Here is a 14759-nt window from a genome sequence, read left to right as displayed (position 1 = left end):
TGTGCTTCACACTCCTCTTTCCACAGACTCCTTGCTCCAAAGTGCTGTTGGTTGCGTCCCAGCAGCGGTGAGAGGACACCATGGGTAAGGCCAAATCCACCCCACAAGACACAGAAATTCCTCCAGCAGGGAGAGCCCCTCTGAGCACATCTATCTGGGAATGTTCAGCCTTCTGTCTGCATCCAGCTAAGATCTTTGTGTAGACTTCTATAATTTTATTTCTCATTAATTGTATGATAGCTTTCATAACATATTGTATCAGAAACGTTTCACTACAATTTCTAGAGAAATACATACAGACATTCAGATAGAAAAAAATATGTTTTCTTCAGCATACCCAAAGTTTTATAAAGCCAGACCAGAGGAGTCATTTCCAATTTTAAGCCTGGTTACCAGAGAGAGGGAAGTCATTACCTTGTAAATTATTTATTATTCCGTGGGTCCAAAAATAACTACCCAAGAATCCAAAATAAGAATGTAGAAATATCTACACGTCTAGTCATTACTAGGCTCATGCACATGACAACGTTGTTTCATATAAATGCTATGTATAATTTTATTAGAAAGAAATATTATTTTGATGTTAAGACATCAAGTTATAAGCAGAAGGATAATAAAGAGTTTGTTATTTTATTAATATTGGAAATATATTTAATGGAAACATTTGCAAGAGTGTTTAGTGATGGAAAAATACTGGTTGTTAATAGGTTTAACAAAGTCATAAAGCTTGGAAAATGTTCTTTTCAGCACTGTGCCAGGTACATACAGGATTAGTCTTTCTTGCAAAGCTGAAATACTGACACATAGAAATTGCTATATGGTCAGGGTAAACCAGGAAAAGGGTAGGAAAAGTGATTGTAAATGGAATTACAATAATCCCTGGAGTTATTGTTGGCATCACAGCTTAAGGAACGTTCTTCCGAGAAGTATTTCAGAGTTAATATGTTAAGCCCCAGAGAAGCAATGAAAGATGAGGTGGGGTCCAAGAATTTGTTAATTTCACATTAAAATCCATATGTTTGTTCCTATTACACATTCCAATAACCATACAGGCCATTTTATTTATATATGAAATACTAAAATATGTATAAAATGATTGTGATTTTATGATGTATTCTCAACAACAAAGATATTTTTTCTTATGCTGCTGGTAGTTGCTTTTGTTACACATCCTTTTGCTTGCGTACGAAAACATGGTGGTTTGTTTGTTTTGTTTGTTTGTTTTGTTTTGTTTTGTTTTGTTTTGCCCAGGGAAGTGGTTGAGTCATTATCCTTGGAGGTCTTTAAAAGATGTTCAGATGTAGAGCTTAGTGATAGGGGTTAGTGGAGGACTGGTTAGTGTTAGGTCAGAGGTTGGACTGGGTGATCTTGGAGGTCTCTTCCAACCTAGGCGATCCTGTGATCCTGTGAGGAAACAAGTGGGAGGAATTAAGAAGCTGCAGTTTAGGATTTGCTTTGGAGCTGGTCTATAGAGCCAGCCATGAGCAGGGCTGAGGGGGCATGAGGTGCCACAGGACACGGTGGGTTTGTGTGTGTGGAAATGGGGAAAAAGCGGGATAAACGTGAAGGCTTTGAACCCCCAAAGCCCCACCTCGGCCCTGTGATGGAAATAGGCACCGCCAGGCGGAGCATGGCGCCCACCCCCTGGGCCGGGCGCTGCCTCAGAGGCGGAGACTGAAAATGGCGGCGGGTGCTCGGAACTACAACTCCCGCCATGCCCCACAGGGCCCCCTTATAGGGCCGCCATTACCCCTACAGGCGCGCAGCGTTCATCCCGTCAGAGGGCCGCGACGGGTTACGCGGGCGGGCGGGCGGGATGCGGCTGTCGCTGGCGGCCGCCATCTCCCACGGGCGCCTGTACCGGCGCTTGGGGCCGAGCCCCCGGGCTCGCCTCGACCTCCTGCGCAACCTGGTGACGGCGCTGGTGCGGCACGAGCGGCTCGAGGCGCCCTGGGCGCGCGCCGACGAGATGCGGGGCTACGCCGAGCGGGTGAGGGGACGGGACGGGGATTGGGGGGTGAGGGGGGCACACACCGGGCGTTATGGGGCGATAACGGGCGGTAACGGGTGCTGTTTCCCCTCAGCTCATCGACTACGCCAAGCGGGGGGACACTGACGAGCGAGCCATGCGCATGGCGAATTTCTGGCTGACGGTAGGCACCCCCCTTCATCCCCTTCCCCTCCCTTCATCCTCTTCCCCTCCTCGTGCCCCTCATCCCCTTCGTGTCCTCCCCGCTCCCTTTTTGTGTCCCCCTCCCCATCCCTTTCGTCCCCCTCTCAGTCCCAGAGCTGACCGTGCCGCCCCGCAGGAGAAGGACCTGATCCACAAGCTGTTCAAGGTGCTGGCGCCCCGCTTCCAGCCTCACCCCGGCAGCTACACCCGCCTGCTGCAGATTCCCAACCGCGACGGCACGGACCGCGCCAAGATGGCAGTCATCGAGCTGAAGGGGAACCCCTACCCGCCGCTCGTCCGCCCGCGCCGCGACAGCGACAAGACGCTGCTCAACCAGCTGCTGAAGGGCTACAGGGAGGACAGCCGGAGGCAGGCAGCCCCCCGGCTGCCCGAGGGCACGCCGCTGTAGGCAGCACGCTGTGCCCCAAGGGGCACCCCCCACACACACACACATGGGAGCAGAAGATGTCCCAAGAGGTCGCAGGGGTTATTCCGAGCCTTAAATTGTCACAACAGCAGCACAAGCTGGAGGTTTATTTGCCCCTTCCTGTGCTTTCATACTCAGCAAGAGAAGGAAATCAAGCTGGGAGCCCTAATGGTTGTTACTTGCTGTGTAAATAAACTGTTTAGAAAGTGACTTTGCTTCTGTTTGAGTTACATTCCTCTGTACATGCATTAGTCTTCCCCCAAAACTAAGTTTATTACATCTTCTGGTCCTACACACTGGGATAGTGTCTCCGCTGTGATAGAACTGAAGTGTCTTCTAGAAGCCAGTGTGCAGACCTTCAGGGCTGCAAATACAGTGAAAATTCAGCCGGGTTGTATTGTTGCTGCAGAGCTGAATACAAATTAGGATAGTACCACTGAAACAAGTTTTAAAAGCAGCAGTACCAATTAGACTTATGTTGTTAGGTTGGCAATATGGACAGAAATAAATTGTCACTCTTGAGCTTGGTAAGACACCTTAGCCCTCGGGTATAGAGTTATAAGAAATCTCTGTATTGTGCTCTTAGAGCAAAAAATTGTTAGCAGAACTTCTCAAGAGAATGATGCAAATGCAGATATGAAACTTAAAATGCTGGCTTTGTCTGATTTGTACTTGACAGTTGTAGCTGCAGCTTATGAGTGAAAAAGAAAAAAAAAACACCTTTCCAGAGACTGAACATGATAGGTCATCAACTGCAAGGAGTGCAATTTCTTATTTCCAATGACTTTGATATTGCACTCCTTGCAGTTGATGACCTACAGTCTTGTTCAAACAGGCACTTTATCCTTAACAGACACTGAACCAACTGCTGTTGCTGCATAGCTTCCACATTATTAAGAGTCCATGTTGTGGCTTCAGTATTTAATTCTCAAGAATGATAGCCTCGTGCTGCTGTCAGGTGGCCTTTCCTGTTCATAAACAACTTGAGTGCATTAGCTGCGATCTGATGCCCCAAAATGATGACCACAGCTCTGTGCAAATTTCCAGAGCGCATTAGGAGCAGAGGTGCTGCCTGGGTATTTCAATGCAGTTTTGGTGTGATAAAGTTACTGCATACTTTGGAGGTAAAGGATAGTGTTTCACTTGCGTTGCTTAGGATTCAGATTAGAAATGTGAACCCTATTTGGTAAGCATCAGAGTATGTTACCTATTAATTCATTTCAGTTAATTCAGTAGCATAACTCTTTGTGTGGGATTGATGAGAAACGGAAGTAGGATTTTAAGCACTGAACTGTTTTCCCTTGATCTGCTCACTTGTCATTTTCTTAGAGAAAGAAGGGCAATAACTTACAAAGTATTTTAGTTGAAAACTGAGGGCTATGAATGATTAAAATATATCAGGGGAGGAAGATTGTGTGGCCCTGTAGCACTAGCAGAAATACTGTGTTATCCCTGTGTTACCAAAAATCCAAAACACCCCCTCTGGTCAAAGGACTTATGAGTCTGAAGTAAGAGAAGGTAAATACACAAATGTGAAAATGCTGATTTAGAAAGATGGGTAGATTAAAAAAAAAAAAAAAATTAATAAAGAAAAGCACATCAAGGTTTCTTCTAGTTGTCCTTAAGTTAACAATCAGCGTCCTTAAGCTAAAAGCTTCTAAGCTAAATTGGGGGAAAGGGTTAATACATATCCGTAATACACAAATTCTGAATGTATATACACATTTTTTGCCATATCAGTAAGCTGACAAAGCATAATTTCACAGGCTTGGTGTGTAGTCCCTCTAAGTACAACTCTCCTACTATTACGTCCTTGAACGTGTCCTAAAATTATGTAGCTTTCTATCAAGACGGATGGTTGTCCTGCCAGTTTGTTCTCAGATGGGTCAGGCTTTCAGACGCCTGTTGAGAAAAATGAAGGGAAAGTACACTGTTAATATATGAAGGCCGTTATTATTCCCCTGCATCCTGGCTGTCAGCCAGGTCTTCTCTATCAGCCTTATAAACACAGAACTGATTAAAATACCCGTGTCCATATGATTGTCCATATGACTGCTCTACCCCCTCCTTCCTCTCCACCTCTGGAAGATAAAGGCCTACCTGACTGCAGCTTTGAGACTCTGATACCAGTCATTAACATCTTGCTGGTCACTGGACATCAACAACAGCGTCTTGTGTGGGAAGGAAAGCTGAAAGACAAACAATTGACTTGTCCCTGGATGCTGATTTCTGCCGTTTTTTGCCAATAGTTAGAGAAGTTTAGCATTGATACTGGGGGAACCCAGTGTCCGGACAGTACAGAGCAAGTGCCAGACTTCCAGCTACAAATGTCAGCTTGGTTTGACTTGACAAGGTGTTTGGAAGTCGGCAATACCAGTCTGTGTATGCTGTCCGTCCAGTTTTCTGCCTTATTCCGAGCTGCCTCTAGAGGTCCTTCCACTACCACCAATGCAAATTCACAGCTTAACCAAGAGTTCCTTTCCATGGCTTGCAAGGAGTGAGCCAACAGACCCCCACGTGCTGCAACCTGGGAAGACCTGAACTTAAAACGCCCACCTATGGCATTAGTCCCAGTCAGAGACCCTGCAGTCCCCAGGGGGTTGGATGCATTAGCAATGTCCATTGTGATAATACCATCTCTCTGCTTTCTCCGTTCTTCAGAGTTTTCTCTCACATTCCGTGATCACTAATGCTGTGTATTGCCCATCATGTGGCTGTAGGGCTATTCCCAAAACACGTTCTTGGATGAGGGCATGTCAGAGTCTGATCAGACCCTCCTCACGTGACCTATGTGGAACAAGCAGCAGCCTGTACGCAGTGCTCAGGAGGGCCCACACCAAAGGGAAAAAAGACAGCCTACATCACCCAAAAAGGATGAGCTTTTTGCATTTACCATTGTCACCACTTGTCGTCTCAGTCCTGCTGCTGCTGAGACAGCTAGAGACTTGCTTTGCAAACCTGACCCCCTGATGCTGCTGCCAAGAATACTTACACTGAGGAGCCCTCCCTGGCTCTGTGTGTGGCCAAACACTTTATCCACCTCACACTGGTGAAGTGGGTAGACAGCCGTGCATGCAAATTTGTTCGAGTTTAGCAGATGAAGTGGGTGGCAGGGTTTTGTTGCAACGAAGATATCAGAAAAAAGGAAGAACATCCTGCGCTTCAGTTCTTTTCCCTTGGAAGGCACCACCAAAAGCCAGCCTTCTCGGATATACCAGCGCCCTAAGCATGGAAGGAAAATAAAGACAGTTGCCAGACAATCATTGGCACAAAAAAAGGATGTAAAACTACAAAAAAAGAATACAATGAGGTACCCTGAGGCTACCAGGCTCTATATCCATTCCAGCCACCAGAAGGAGCTGAGCGTCAGCTGGAACCTGCTCATCAGCAACCATGACAAGCAGTGATCACCCAAAACTTTTAATATATGAGGAACAGACTAGAGTTCTTATAAAGCTAGTATGTCAATTAAGAGGATACTATTATATGCAGATCTGTTCAAAGAGAAAAAAAACAAACTCATGTTTTCAAAATGGTATGCATACCTTTAAGTTAGCATAAAACATCGGAAAGCATACCGTAAACAGCCTTAAATTGTGTCACCCAACTGTTTGTCATTAACAGCAAAACAGAATTTAACCTAAACTTTGAACGTTTATTATTTTCCCCAGTTTTGTTTGCTTGTGCATGCTAATTAAGATAAAATCATTTCAAAGATCATCTAACAATATACAGTTCTGTAGTAAACAAATAACAGAATGGAGATCACTGTAATGATAGACGCAAAGCAGAGACAAAATAAGGTATTAAATAAAAGGCTTGAATAGACAACCTTATTAACCTTCTCTTGTAGAATAGGGTTCAGTGTCACCTACCCATGAAATGACCTGCAATTAAATTAATTAAAAGGTAGAAAAATCAGCAGGAAAATGTTAATAAAAAAAAATGAAAAACCTAGATGTAGGCAGTAATAAAAGCAAATGGCACCTACACAAAATTGAATAATTAAAGCAATGCCTCTAAACCCAAGGATTATTGTACAAGATGGCCATCAACTCATGGGAGTTATGCAGACACCTGATAGTAACAAGATAATTTATAAAAATTTCAAAGCCAGAATATGGTATCTCCTGGTCTGGGAAACACTTCCCAGAAAACCTCAGCCATTTTTTTGTGCCATAGCATCTAGCTGAGCGAGTAAGTACATTTCACAGAGCAGCACAATATAAGTATGGATTGTCCTATCTGAATATGCTACTGTTACAAAATACAGAGGCAAGTGAATTGCTGCTTAGCTTACTCCACAGTAACTATGCCTCTTATCTGAATAAGAAACTGAGGGAGAGGAAAGTGAGCTGAAGGGATCAGTTCAAATTTAAAAAACAAATGAAAGGAAGGGGGCAGCAGTGTGGGACTGGGAACTGTTTCCCTCAGACTAAGTAAACTGTGATCAAATTAGCATACAGATTGAGCAGAACTGTCCTGGAAGTCTTGCGATATGGATCCACTTTCAGGATTCCCTGGGACACATAATTTAGAAAATTCTTGTGAAAGAAGGGCAGGGAAGCTAGAGATGGCAGAACAGTATGCTACGTTAAAAGGTGATTCTAGTTAAAATAGTTTTCACCCTACATATGGAAGGCAGCAAGAAGAGCAGGGTCTCCTTACATTGGGAGCAGCAGACCTCAGTGATACCTGACTCCAAAACTCCAAACCCCTTTTCCCTGCATTTTGTCTTTTCATGTCTTCCATCCTAGTAATAGGATGCAATCTTCAAAGTTCTGCAAAAGTTAGTTTGTTCCTGCAAAAGTGAAGTTGTTGAGCTGGCTCAAAACTAGCAATACCCAGTTGCCTCTGACTCCCCCGTTTCCCTCCCCCATTTCCAAACACACCTATTTTACTCCAGCTAATGGAAAACATAACAATCACAATTCTCTGTCTTAGAATCACAATTCTCTGTACTAGTATTAGTCCTACTACATCTCTCAGAATATATGGAGACAAAAAAAGTAGATCTTAATCTTTCTAACAATGTCCATCTCTGGTTTAACTATACTGGTTTTTACATTTGTTTTTCCCTTGAGGTGATCTTATTAATTCTGTTACTCAAGGTAACTGAGTTATGTTTTTACTTATATACTATCCTAACGTGTCCAGGCACCCCGACACACGCACAGTGCTTAGTATAAGCAGAGCACACCTGTGTTAGCTCTCTTTCCGCTAGCATCACCAAAAGGATTCTAAGCAGAACAGGAAACAGAATTGTAAATCAATCTGTACATTGACTTAGCATCTTGAAGAATAATAATCCATGATAAATAGGCTTTCTTTTCTACTTTCATCCCCAAATCCACCTGTAGAAAGTAAAAAGTACGACCGAATTCACAGATACCTGGAGGCGCATCTTAGAAACCTTTACACACCATGACTTCAGTGCTCCAAGTGCCGCATTGTTTCTAGATGATCTTTGCAACAGCAGCATTTATTGAGGGTGTGCAGGCATGGGTGAAGCCTGAAGTGGCCATTTCATAATTGTCCGGACCAGTCATATTTCTCATAATGTTCCATATGTAGCTTGGAGCACCTCCCACCAGTCCAGGTTACCCAAAGCCCCATGCAGCCTGGCCTTGAGCACTGTCAGGGACGGGGCAGCCACAGCTTCTGTGGGCAGCCTGTGCCAGTGCCTCACTGCCATCTGAGTAAAGAATTTCCTCCTAACATCTAATCTAGACCTACCCTCTTTTAGTTTAAAGCCATCCCCCCTTGTCCTATCACACCAACCCCTGACAAGGAGTCCCCCCCCAGCTGTCCTGTAGCCCCCTTTAGGCACAGGCAGGCTGCTGTAAGGTGTCCCCAGAGCCTTCTCTCCTCCAGGCTGAACACCCCCAGCTCCCTCAGCCTGTCCCCACAGCAGATCCTGGCCTCTGGATCTGCTCCAACAGCTCCGTGTCCTTCTTGTGCTGGGGGCCCCAGAGCTGGGTGCAGGGCTCCAGGTGGGGTCTCATGAGAGCAGAGCAGAGGGGGACAATCCCCTCCCTGCCCTGCTGCCCACACTGTGTTGGCACAGCCCAGGACACGGTTGGCTTGCTGGGCTGCAAGTGCACATTGGCAGCTTATGCCCAGCTTCTCATCAACCAACACTCCTAAGTCCATTTCCTTGGATCTGCTCTCGATGCATTCTCTTTCCAGACCCAAGTGCAGGATCTTGCACTTGGCCTTGTTGAAGTCATGAGGCTGAGGATGCTCCGGGCATGGAGAATGCCCAGTCACACAGGATATCCTAAAGAAACCTTGTTATCCAATTAGATGATCTAACATGCCAATGCCTGTGACTTTATATATCTCAACTATTAGCACAAATACTGATTTCTGCCACGGCGTAACCCTTTTGGTAAGAGATGTTTCTTTTCATGTATAAGGTGTGAGCAGAAGTCTAGGGAATTTGCACCTCAAAATTAAAACAAAAACAAAAATAATATATCCCTCAGGAACTGAGATGAAGGCAAGCCTACCTCCACATAAAGGCAAGCCTATCTCCAGTTAACTTAACTGAGCAGAAGAAAAGCAGAGATGTCTGTAAGACCCACCTGCAGTCAACAGCTGGGTCTTCTGTCCTTTGAGGAGCTTCTGAACACGAAGTAGCTGCAGTGAATTCTCTCTCTTACGAACAATGTCCTGGACCCATTGAGATACCTCAGAAGCAGATTTCACAGTCTCTGAAACAACAGCAGGTTATCACAAATGGGCATGTACTACTGCTCATCCAACTTGCTGTGAAAAGATAGATGAAATGAGGAAGCAAATATTTTAAAACAAGTATCAGTTAACAAGTTTATTTAATAATTTCAGCAGGAGATTGCAATAGAGGACCAACCCACTAGGTTTCCCAATCAGTCACTCTACATTCCTATTCCCTGTGTATTCTCAGGGGTACCTTCTGAGCAAGATTGTAAAGGAAAATAGTAATGCACTAGAAACCCAGATAAAGATTTTTCTTCCTGTAGAAACAGACAAAATATGCAAATTGAAATGCCAGCAAGGAAGCTAGCACTGATCAAAATGCCAGCATTCACCGGAGAAATTAAAGCAGTAGCATTTACAGACAAAATCATACTTGCAAGTTTCTGGTACTCAGCACTGTCTGGGCTGGTGTTCTCCAGCAGGTCTCTCAGAAAATGCTTGTACCTAAGAGAGAAAGAGCAGTTTCATTTCACAAAGACACACCAGGAACAGCAGCATCCCCTGTTAGTGACAAAATGATGAATACTCCAACAGGAGATGGAGTACACACCTTTAAGTGGAACCAAGCAGCTTTTGTTAAGATTTCTTTGATCACATTCATTTTATCTTCAGATTTGTCAATTACATTATCCCACATACTTTATACTTTTGCAAGCCTTTGGCATTTCCTGGGGAGCTGGTAAGAACAATCTCACATATTACTTAAGTTCATGAGACTCTAGAAGTCTTCAACATTCACATAACGTCTTCAATAAAAAGACAAATTGAACTCTTTGAACTATTGTGTGTTTTTTTTGTGTGTGAATAGAAGCATTCATACCATATGTTCTCTGCCCACACAAGAAAATAAAGGCATTTCAATAACTACCGGGAAACGCCTTTTTTCTTTTTTCCTCTCCAGTCTTTACCAGAAAGGATCAGATCTCTGCAAATGCTTTCTCCCAATAAAGCAAAACTATTTTCAGTCTGAAATGACAGAAGAAATACCACATGGAACAGATGCGTAAAATGGCATAAGTCTTATGACCCGCAGCATATGTAACAGAGTTCTGATGAAACTTCAATATGAAAGAGCTGATTAATGAAAAAATTAGATGTTCTGTTAAAAAGCCACCATTTTTCCAAACAGTTGGACAGCAACAAATATACTGCTGTTTTATGTATTCAAATGAATGATCCAAAGAATTACAGTAATAATGAGAGCTTACATTTGTATCTGCCAAGCTGATTAAAAATATTGTATAAAGCTATCTGAAAAACTGCACTATGCTCATCCCCAGTTATTTTCAAAGAAGCAAGGCTCTCAATCTCTTAATGGTGCTTTAGCACAAATAAGACCATGATTAGAGAGCAGTTACTTGACTTACAGCAGCAGCATCCAGGTTCCCAGCAAACTACCCGGGCTCTGTATCACCATCATACCCTCCCCAAAAAAGGGTAGCCACTGAGTGCATGCAGCACTCTTCTCATGCAGTCAGCATGCCTCTTCAAAGGACACCACAAGCAGAATGCAGTAATCCAGACTGGATCTGTCCAGGCTCAGACAGCTGTGACAGGCACCAAATATGAGGAAAGCATGCAGTCAGACCCAATAACCATACATGGGGGGGGAAGTTCCCCTGACTTCATTAATCTTAGCTCTCTCTAAAAGCAACCATCCACAAGAAGAGTCGCAATGCTCCACATCAGCAATGTGCACAAAAGCAAAGCAAGACCTTCTCTAGCTGAGAGCAGCGCTTCCGCAGTGCTTCAGACAGCCTGCTTTTGTTTAGGTCCCAGCTTCAGTCACGAATTGAGATGCCAGACAGCCTTCACTTGAATTCTACCTGAGAGCTAGTTGAAGATCTTATGAGCTTAAGAGCCAGAGCTAAACACAGCTACCCCTCTGCATCATTTTCCATCCACATACACTGATTCCACTTCACAAGCACATCTTCAGGACGGTTTCACTGCAATCTATATGCTCCAACTTGGAGATATATGCTATTAACAAGATACTATTATGTGCCTTTTTCCCTTCTCATACTAACACCTTGAATTGCTTGCTTACTGTTGCAATCTCTGCAGAGGCAAAGGAAGCAAATCCTCTAGCTTCTTTCCTTGAAACTGAGGTCGAGTCTCTTGGAGCTTCTTAAAGCGTCGAAATGACTTATTTTTCCTCAACTGCTCCTGTGTGCAGCAGAAAAGGCATATTGCTTTGAGAGTACAGAAATAAACATGCACTGACAAGAACCGCAAGTCAAGTGATTTAAACTCCAGATACAGCTTTCAGGACTTTGAAAGAAAGATCCATCTTTCTGAAATTTCTTGGGAGATAGACCATATGTGGAAAGGTAAGCGGGAAGGAAAACAATTTCATCTGAATTTCATCTGCTGTAGAAAAAAAAATGGGAATGAAAAAGGAAATCCCACCGTTATGATACTCTTAGTGGTAGTGGGAAAGACTGGAAGACCTGGTAACTCTCCAGAAAGAGACCACTGTCCCATAGTGTTACCACTGCAAACTCTCCAGGCTTGCCAGTCAGGAAAGAGAGGGAGTTTAAACAGAACTCTCTGAGAAAGCTCTGCTTAGTGTGCGTACACACACACTCACACACAAAACATGCTTCAAAAATTTGAAGCTCTATATAGAGTGGTTCTCACTCCTCTATTATGACCAAAAGACTGAGAGAACAGCAGCAGCCCAGAAAAAGGAAGACAACTGACCACTCCAGACACAGAATTAAGTAAAGGGAAGGATGTAGTTGTTTCAAAGAATTGAGAAACAGAAGAGAAATCAGGAAGAATAAAGGAGACATTTACCTTCAAGGTTTTATTTGCCTGTTCCAAGTTCTCAGCATAGTGGCCATAAAGCTCCAATTTCTGACAGAAATTTTCTAATCCCAGTCCTAAATTTCCTCTCTCCAGGTGAAGTGACAGAACCCTGCGCACAAGGAGGAAAGATAGATAGGCAGGGGTACGTTATTGATACAATTTTCCCAGCTCCATTTGGTCCACTCCTATGCTGACCTTCATTTGTCAGTCTCTACCTCACACCCGGCTTCTGTTCAGAATATCTGCTTAGTGACCAGAGTGAGCTACAGAAAACAACACATAAAAATACCATGCAGTAGTCTTACTGCACTTAAACCACTATGCAGAGAACAATGGGGTATCCAGATAAGTGGATGCAGATCAGCAGTTTCCTGTGTATTTCAGCAAGTGTCATCAAGGCTAGCAGTGTTAGAAGTGAATGCCTGTCTCACAAGATGTTAGCTTTACCCCCTGAAGTCTTACTTTCTCGTTCTCTCCATATCATTACGGGAGTAATTGCATCAGTCTTCTCACTTACTGGCTGGCCGAATATATGGATTCCAGGGGTCCAAATATGGTTTCCATTACAGCAGGTTTAAGCGTCCCTTTGGCCTTTAAAATTGTCACAAAGAACTAAGAAGGAAAGAGAGAGAATTTCAAACAGCTGTGATTCACAGGTCACTCAAAGGTCATTCTTAGCACGCAGCAGAAGCAAGAAGTTGCAGCCTAGACACTTGAGCTCCAAAAGATATCAGATATCATGGACACCCACCTAAAATACCTATCACCAGATGTAAGCCATCTTGTTAACTTTGACCGTAACTGTAAACACATGGAGCAGGACTACATTGACTGAGTGAGTCTGTTTCAGTATTCCTAGATGCATCTGTTTTTAACAACCTGGTTCGTAATCTATCTTTGTCTCCACTGTGCTTCTATGTTTCATACATTGTAAGCATCTTAAGCCAAGGTCCCTGTACAACCAAAACTTAAAAACTTATGACTGGGTGAGGACCAAAGCCAAGGGGACAGAAAACACAAGCTAGCTGATGTTGCAGAGGAAGTAAAAGACACAAGAAAAAAAAAAAAAAAAAGAAAAAAAAAAAACCACCTTTCAGCCTCCGCAATGTGAAAATGTGAAGAGCTGGCTGCTTGCTGTAGAGAAGCAAAGTCCTGCTCTGTGACCCTTCCCCACAATACCAGAAATAAGTATGTGCTGCCTGAAGGTACCAATATACCAGAGGGGCCCAGATACTAACTGTGATCACCAAATCCAGCTGCTCAAGGTATTTGTGCTCAGTTTCCAGCAGCTCCTTGGCGGTCCGGCTGCGTTTTCTCTCCCAGCGAGCCCTCTGCTCTTCCACAACGTCTGCTCCAGCCATAAGTAGCAGGGGTGAGCCACTCATGGTAGTCTCAGAGCTGGCAAACAGAAAGATAACCACTCCTGAGAGCCAAGAGAGATGGACACACAGCAAACACGCAACCTGGGCCATAGGGTAGGATTCTGAGCTCTGTGCTTTACAGTGGAAGGAGGGAAGCCAGTTACCAGTAATGGCCATAAACAGTTTCCTTCTGTGTTCCTATTTGTGCTACAGCAGCCCTCCATCAACCAGAGGAACAGACTGCAAAGAGTCCCACCAGACTGCAAACACAAGATAAGTAGTCCATTACAACGTATCTGTAAGCGAATCTGAAGCATACAATCCCACCCGCTTTCCTCACCCACAAGCCACTGCTTCCCGTGCTTCATCCAACTCTTCACATATAATTCTCAATAAACCCACGGAAGTTGGTGGGTGGAAGATGTACTGTGCATAGGAGCAGAAAACAGCCCTAAAATATTTGTTGGGGGAGGAGGATAAATGGAGGGCAAGCACGGAAAGGGAGGCTGTAGAGTGAAAGTGCACTTTTGTTCATTTTCCCCTGGAGGATCCCCCAAAAAGTGAGTGGCTTGCATTGTTATTTTCCAACAGCAGTTTGTGGTTTAGGAGATGAGCATCTGCTGTGAATCACACCATCCACAACTGGCTTCACTGCTGTTCTTCTCTTCTGCAAGAGTATCACAGCTACATTAAACAGAGAAACAGCTTCTTTTATCACCTTCTCTCAGAGAAAGACGCATGCACTACCAGAGCATTGCTTAAATCTTGCTCTTTCTTTTGATGAAAAGGCAGAGCAGCCTGTTACACACCTGCCACAGCATGAAGTCTGTGGTTTCTGGGGAAGTTTGCCTCCCTGTATTGAGATACCTTCACAAGAGTTCTGGCTCACACACTTTCAAGCTGCACTAGCACAGAAAGGTAAGTTGTTTGTGAGAAGTGAATCTGTCAAATACAGTCTTCCAGTGACACTTCAGATACCTGAATCAATAAAACAAAAGTTTTGCACAAAAACAGTATGGAGTCTCATTTAGTATGTTCACAAAAGTCCAGATAGCTGAGAGACACACAATATTTTCTAGTAGCAAGAATTTCTCCCGAGGTTTATTCTCGCATTTTTTCAGAAAACAACCACAAGCCTAGCTGTGGCCAGGCCATTGTCAAGACCGGACACTGCTAATAGCTGGAGAAGTAGCACTAAGCTACAGCTTAGCATTAGCGTGTTGTTGCAAAGTACTCACAAAAA

At 44.0% G+C, this 14759-nt stretch overlaps 2 protein-coding genes across 2 annotated transcripts; one reads left to right on the top strand and one right to left on the bottom strand.

The window, feature by feature from the left end:
- Nucleotides 1-1797: 1797 nt before the first annotated feature.
- On the top strand, nucleotides 1798-2810 carry MRPL17 (mitochondrial ribosomal protein L17). The gene is made up of 3 exons (XM_032206576.1): nucleotides 1798-1990; nucleotides 2085-2153; nucleotides 2310-2810. The coding sequence occupies exons 1-3, from the start codon at nucleotides 1817-1819 to the stop codon at nucleotides 2580-2582; spliced, it is 516 nt and encodes a 171-aa protein (XP_032062467.1). The 5' UTR covers nucleotides 1798-1816; the 3' UTR covers nucleotides 2583-2810.
- Nucleotides 2811-4124: 1314 nt separating this feature from the next.
- Nucleotides 4125-13540, bottom strand: ARHGEF39 (Rho guanine nucleotide exchange factor 39). The gene is made up of 9 exons (XM_032206575.1): nucleotides 13394-13540; nucleotides 12673-12767; nucleotides 12144-12264; nucleotides 11392-11510; nucleotides 9715-9785; nucleotides 9188-9316; nucleotides 5593-5822; nucleotides 4701-4789; nucleotides 4125-4502 (listed from the first exon to the last, which is right to left on the bottom strand). Exons 1-9 carry the CDS (start codon nucleotides 13538-13540, stop codon nucleotides 4487-4489), a joined length of 1017 nt encoding a protein of 338 aa, XP_032062466.1. The 3' UTR covers nucleotides 4125-4486.
- Between the last annotated feature and the right edge of the window lie 1219 nt (nucleotides 13541-14759).

The sequence above is a fragment of the Aythya fuligula genome, chromosome Z, assembly GCF_009819795.1.
Source record: "Aythya fuligula isolate bAytFul2 chromosome Z, bAytFul2.pri, whole genome shotgun sequence".
In the NCBI taxonomy this organism is placed as follows: Eukaryota; Metazoa; Chordata; class Aves; order Anseriformes; family Anatidae; genus Aythya; species Aythya fuligula.
Note: the sequence above shows the minus strand (reverse complement) of the source record. Positions and strands in the feature narration are given on the sequence as shown.

What these genes read in the sequence shown, in the direction of transcription:
- MRPL17 (XM_032206576.1), top strand. Translation starts at nt 1,817, where the DNA reads ATGCGGCTGTCGCTGGCGGCCGCCATCTCCCACGGGCGCCTGTACCGG. An exon ending in TGCGGGGCTACGCCGAGCGG is followed by an intron (nt 1,991 to 2,084) that starts GTGAGGGGACGG and finishes GTTTCCCCTCAG; the next exon opens with CTCATCGACTACGCCAAGCG. An exon ending in TGGCGAATTTCTGGCTGACG is followed by an intron (nt 2,154 to 2,309) that starts GTAGGCACCCCC and finishes GCCGCCCCGCAG; the next exon opens with GAGAAGGACCTGATCCACAA.
- ARHGEF39 (XM_032206575.1), bottom strand. Translation starts at nt 13,540, where the DNA reads ATGAGTGGCTCACCCCTGCTACTTATGGCTGGAGCAGACGTTGTGGAA. An exon ending in AGCTGGATTTGGTGATCACA is followed by an intron (nt 12,768 to 13,393) that starts GTTAGTATCTGG and finishes TTTCCTTCTTAG; the next exon opens with TTCTTTGTGACAATTTTAAA. An exon ending in GACCCAGCTGTTGACTGCAG is followed by an intron (nt 5,823 to 9,187) that starts GTGGGTCTTACA and finishes TTCCATGCTTAG; the next exon opens with GGCGCTGGTATATCCGAGAA.